Source organism: Muscardinus avellanarius (genome assembly GCF_963383645.1).
Source record: "Muscardinus avellanarius genome assembly, chromosome: 16".
Taxonomy (NCBI): domain Eukaryota; kingdom Metazoa; phylum Chordata; class Mammalia; order Rodentia; family Gliridae; genus Muscardinus; species Muscardinus avellanarius.
This window is the reverse complement of record NC_137802.1, coordinates 26,371,459-26,377,498: the sequence shown is the minus strand read 5'-3', so window position 1 is coordinate 26,377,498 and position 6,040 is coordinate 26,371,459. Positions and strand designations below refer to the sequence as shown.

At 46.4% G+C, this 6,040-nt stretch overlaps 1 protein-coding gene across 1 annotated transcript; it reads right to left on the bottom strand.

Moving 5' to 3' along the window:
* Window positions 1–229: 229 nt before the first annotated feature.
* On the bottom strand, window positions 230–3,108 carry IFT20 (intraflagellar transport 20; the record flags this gene model as incomplete). The annotated part of the gene is made up of 4 exons (XM_080712205.1): window positions 230–424; window positions 979–1,082; window positions 1,588–1,673; window positions 2,982–3,108. The coding sequence occupies 4 exons, from the start codon at window positions 3,106–3,108 to the stop codon at window positions 343–345; spliced, it is 399 nt and encodes a 132-aa protein (XP_080568331.1). The 3' UTR covers window positions 230–342.
* Between the last annotated feature and the right edge of the window lie 2,932 nt (window positions 3,109–6,040).

Below are 6,040 nucleotides of genomic sequence, written 5' to 3'. Positions count from 1 at the left end.
CTAGGGTCCTCACAAGGGGTAAGACATCCTGCAGGGAATTAAAGGGAAAAAGAATGATCCAGCCATTTGAAAACAATAATTTATTCTTTCTTCCAATATTCTGTGAATTTACAAAAAAGACCAAAGTTAACAGACTGCTTCATTCATGGTTAAAATGCAAGAGGTGGGGCCTGCCCTGCGCGGCACTATGGTTCACGCCAACTCCCCCAGGCTGCGCCACTGCCCGCAGAGTGCTGCTTACACACTGGCGTGACACAGGTCATCACCATGTCACTGGAATGGCACGGTTTTTTGGCTTGGGGGGATTTTTCGCCTTCCTGTTATACAACTGAAACCTTCAGTTCATTTCTGAAAAATAAACTGGTCAATAAATTCATTTTGTTCTGCTTCTACTTTACACAAAGCTTCATATTCAACCCGATACCTGAAAAACAAAATTGTTAGAAGCCCTGAAAAAGGATGAAATAAGCCACAGACTTAATTCTTCTAGAGAGGAATAGAGGCTTAAATGATTCCAAGAAATGATGGGAGTTCAGAATCACGTTAGAGGAAAGGAAAAAAAAAAAACAGTCTTAACCAGGGCCACCCATGAGAAACCTCTGGCCTGTAGACCTCTGCCTACCTGAACTTTGAGGCTCAGACTACAACCAGTTTTTGTAATTTTATTATTTTGGTGCTGGGGATTGGACTCGGGGGCACTGTACCTCTGAGCTACACCCCCAGACCAACTTTATTTTTTTGAAATGGTTTTGCTAAATTGCTGAGGCTGTTCTCAAACCTGCAATCCTCTGGTTTCAGCCTCCCAGAATTATAGGCATGTGACCTCATGCCCAGCTAATTGTATTTTTAAAACCTTGAAATCAAGTGAGATGCTATTCCTGGGAAAGCAATGATGAAGAATAAAGATGAGGTGATCATTCAAGAAGAAAAAGAACTTAAGTGGAATAAAAAAATATGCTTTATACTGAGATTTCTTACCTTTCTAGCTGCATTTTCTTCTCTGCTATTAGTGCTTGAAGTTGTTGCTGTTGGGCTTCTCTCTGCTTTGCTATAGCCATGAGCAAATTCCTAGCACCAATGGCCTGGGAAATAGGAGTGCCAAAGGTCATGGCTTCATGAAGCCCATCTTGGGCAGTTAAGTCCTCAAAGTAGGGAGCACCACCTGGGAGTTACACCAGTGCCCAGAGGGAAACAGAAAATGGAACCTCATGACTGGACAAGGGAGGGGCCTCTTGATCACGAGGTATCCAGTGAGTTGACCTGTAGCTCAGAGGCAGGTCCAGGGATATCCCCAAGACAGGGCAAGCAGGGATTTGATGGCACACAGTGGTACCCTTTGGCCTCGAGCCCTTCACCAAGTCATCTATACCATGTAAGCCTTTGTTTTTCCCCATTTAAAAAAGGAGGTTATGATGACTTAAATGAGAACAAAGTATACTGGCAATACACTCAATAGGTGGGCCTGAAGTTGTTATGAAAATTTTGTTTTAATTAAAAGAACCCACCTATACCCCCACAAAGGGAAGGGGAAAAGAAGATCAGAGAAGCCAGGGAACTGGGTGCCAGGCCAGAGCATGCTGATCTTACCTTCATCTTCTCATTTTCTGCTTCTTTTGCTAGTTGGTCAACAAGCTCGATTAGACCACCAACTATTTTCTGAAACTGGCCAATTTCTTTTGGAGAGAGAACAAAACAATACTTTATTGTCCCAAGATCCTCAGCATTCCTTTGAAGCTATGAGAGAGTAGAGCTAACTGTTCCTTCCGATTTGTGTGTAAACAGTTTGGTGCCTGCTGGCCTAAGTCTTCCTTCCCATCCTTGGTGTGCACCGGGAGAGAGGCGGCCAGGCACCTCTCTGACCAGAACTGGACCAGGTCACAAACTGAACCTTAAAGTACCCTAAGTCAGCCACCAGCGATTACCTCATGGTTCCCTATGGAGAACCCATGTACCCAGGAGCAACAGGAAGCACAAAAAGTTCACAAAAGGGCCACCCAGACATGAGTGCTACCCTGGACTAGCCACAGATACACTAGATATCAATGGCTGGGAGCCATTAAAGCACTAGAAGCATTTTTGTGTGTGTGTCGTACCAGGGACTGAACCCAGGGTCATTCTACCTCCGAGTTGCACCCCTAGCCCTATTTTTTATTCTTTATTTTGAAACAGGGTCTCACTGAATTGCAAAGAGCCTAAGTAGCTGAGACTGTCCTTGAACCAGGATCCTCCTGTCTCAGCCTCCCAAATGATGGGATTATAGGCGTGCGCCACCACACCCAGCTAACTCAAAGCATTTAAGTGCCTCATCGCCCATCATTTTTTTCAAAATGCTTGGTATGATATAACCCCACTTTATTCCCAGAGAAGTAGGACAGCATGCGCACAGACACTGCAGATGACTGGCAATGGAATCCAAGCAATCTTCTACCAGTTAAACTCTCCACAGCCTGGGGAGCCCCAGAAGGCCTAGACACCGACCGCTCCAGCTAGGTGGAGCTCTGTTCACAGGCACTGGCCTGGCCGCCGAGAGCAGGCTTTCTAAAGACCTCTAGTCAAGCACGACTTACTTCATGAGGTCTGCTGAGATACTTGAGTTATTACCTCTAACTCCAAACAGTGGTGAGCCTGCCACTGAGAACATTATTTCTATCAAGAAAGCAAATCACTTCCCACCCCTAGAACATGGTTCTGCCCCATGAACTTTATGCAAAAGTCAGCATATCTAAACATGCTCCATGCTCCCCACACCTGAAGGTCTGGTCTGACTGGTGCTCAGCATGGGAGACGTGACAGCATAAGAGGGGAGTACACAAAGCGAGGTTCAATCCCAGGACCGCAAAAGTAAAAAAACAAAACAAAACAGAGGCCCAGCTCAACCTCTAGGAAAGCAGCAGGGCTGAGAGCTGCAGTCGGGCAGGAGTGGGATGAAACTGGAACTGCTCAAAGCTAAGTGATACCATGTCTCCCCAGGTGATACTCACTGTCCACAAAGTCCTTGCACTCTTCCTTGAGCTCTACAGTCTGCTGGGTAACCTCTGGGTCCAGTACCCGCAGTTTGTTCAGCTCATCAAAGTGCAGCCCTGCTTCACCCAGGATGTCCTTCGCCATAGCTGCAGAGAAACCGGCCCCAGGACCCAGTCACTTCCAGCCACTGAGGAAACGCCTGCTGGCAGCCCAGACACCAATGCCAAACCCCTGATGCTCCAAAGGCCCTGCGTTCCTCTGCCCCAGCTCAGCCTCTGTTTCCCTTCCAGGTCCCCTGGGGAGCTCTGCTCTGAAGGGGTGACAGTGGCAGGAGAGGTGTGCCACAGGAACAAGGGTCAGGAAACAACAGGCCTGCTGCTTGTCACAATATCAGTGATTCGGCACACATTTCTGGGTGCCTACTACATGCCAAGACTCTCAGTGCTGGGGGGACAAAGATGAATGCAGCATGGAGCACACAGTTCAGCGCAAGACAGAGAGGTAAGCTGAAAAATTACACTGCACCAAGTGCTATCAGAAACACCACAGAAGAGCAGGAAGAATGGCATCTGGACTAAGAAATGAGCCATACACATATCAATATATTCCTGTTTATGTACCCAAAGACACTAAAAGGCTGTGTGTGTGTGCGCGCGCGCGTGCGCACGTTGTTGTCATTGTTGTTGTTGTTGTTGGGGATTGAGCCCAGGGCAGTCTACCTCCAAGCTACACCCCCAGCCCTATTTTATTTTTATTTGGAAACAGGGTCTGTTTTTTGCTGAGGCTGTCCTTGAACCTGCAACCCTCCTATCTCAGCCTCCCAAGTATTCAGATTACATACGCGGCCACTACTAAAAGTTTTTTTTGTTTTGTTTTGTTTTGTTTTCCGGTACTGGGGATGGAACCCAGAGGCATTCTACCTCCATGATACACCCAAGCCCTATTTTTTATTCTTTATTTTGTAACAGGCTCTCACTGAGTCACAGAGGGCCTCACTAAGTAGCTGAGGCTGTCCTCAAACCGCGATATTCCTGTCCCAGCCTCCCAAATGCTGGAATTACAAGCGTGCGCCACCACGCCCGGCTCTAAAAGGCTTTTCAAATTCATGTTCTGTGTTGTTTGTGGAGCAATACAAAAAGCAAAAGAAAAAATATGAGTGAATTATGAAATAAAGGTTAAAAAATAAAGCCTGCCAGTCATGGTGGTGGCACATGCCTGGGAGGCTGAGACAAGAGATTGCAAGTTCATGGCCAACCTCGACTACATAGTAAGGCTCTCCACAACTTATTGAGGCCCTGTTTCAAAATAAAGAATAAAAAATAGAGCTGGGAGTGTAACTTGGAAGTAAAATGACCCGGGCTCAATTCCCAGTTCAAAAAAAAAAAAAAAAAAAAAAAAAGGCCTCAGCTAAATGAGGCCCTCTACAACTTAGTGAGGCCCTGTTTCAAAATAAAGAATTAAAAATATAGGGCTGGGGGTGTAGCTCAGAAGTAGATTGCCCCTGGTTCAACCCCAGTACACACAAACACACAAAAATATTACTCAACTGGGCATGGTGGCACACGCTTGTAATCCCAACACTTGGGAGGCTGAGACAGGAGGATCATGCAGGTTCGAAGCCAGCCTCAACTACTTAGTGAGGCTCTTAGCAACCCAGTGAGACCCTGTTTCCAAATAAAGTATAAAAAAGGTCTGGGAGTATAGCCCAGAGGTAATAAAGCTCCTGGGTAAGCTACAAAATATTGTACAATTAGCTGGATAGGGTGGCATATACCTGTAATCCCAGTACCTGAGAGGCTGAGAAAGGAGGATCACAGGTTTTCGACCAGGCTCAGCTACTCAGCTACTAAGTCAGGCCCTCTACAGCTTAGTGAGACCCTGTTTTAAAAAATAAGGCTGGGGGTATAGCTAAGAGGTAGAATGCCCCTGGGTTCAATTCCTAGTTACACACACACACACACACACACACACACACACACACGACTTGTTTAAAAAGAAAAAAGAAAAAGGGCTGAGGAGGTAGAATGCCCCTCCCTGGGTTCAATCCTCAATACAAAAAAAAAAGAGGGCTTGGGTGTAGCTCAAAAGCAGAATGTCTCTGGGTTCAATCACCAGTACAAAAAAAAAAAAAAAAAAAAAAAAAAAAAACAATACTGCACTTTTGTCTGAACTGGAAACCAAAGTCAGGTCAATCTTGAGCAGAAAACACAAAAAGGAATGAAGTAGCAGTGTACCAAGCGAGGGGCCAGGGAAAGGCACTCCATGCAGAGAAAGCACGGACACAGGTACAAAACCACTGAAAGGCCTATCCTGCCTCCAGGATGGACGAAGAGAGGATGGGGCTAGGGAAATGGCTGAAGCAAGATCGGGGACTACATGTGCCAAGCCAAGGAGTATGGATTTTTTTTCCTTTGGCAACAGAGAATCAACAAAGGTCTCTCTCCATCCCCAGGCCTTTGGACCCTGCATTCCTGGTCCAAAGGATGCCTCAGTTCTGGGAAGAAAACCAAAAATTCACTCTCAGTCTGGCTCACACACACACACACACACACACACACGCATGCGTGCACACACGCCTGGTTAAAAGACAGTGGGAATGGGGTATAACTCAGTGGTAGAGTACCTGCCTAACACACACGTGAGCTCTGGGTTCTGTTCCCATCACGGGGTGAGGCAAAGGAGGCTAGTCACTGCGATGTCAACTCCAAAACCCAGGTGTTCCGAGACTACTACCACCTGGCCATGCACCACCCCTTCCCTCTGCTCCCACCTCTCCTAACCTCACCTATTTCCCTTCCAACTTCATTAGAGAAGTTCTGTTCTGAATGGGGTTATTCTAGGAGACTATCCAGAGCAGATGTTCTACTGGAGGAACAACGTTTGAAGAAGTCCCCTGAGCTAGAGATGTGGCTCAGTAGTAGAGCGCCTGGCAAGCATGCACAAAGCTCTAGGTTCAGTCCTTAGTCCTGCTCCCAAGAAGAAAGTAAGTCCTACTGCTGCCAGAACTTCTGATTTTCAAAAGGATAAGAAATACGACATATCTAAATATTGGTCGTTATTTTTTGGGGGGTATTGG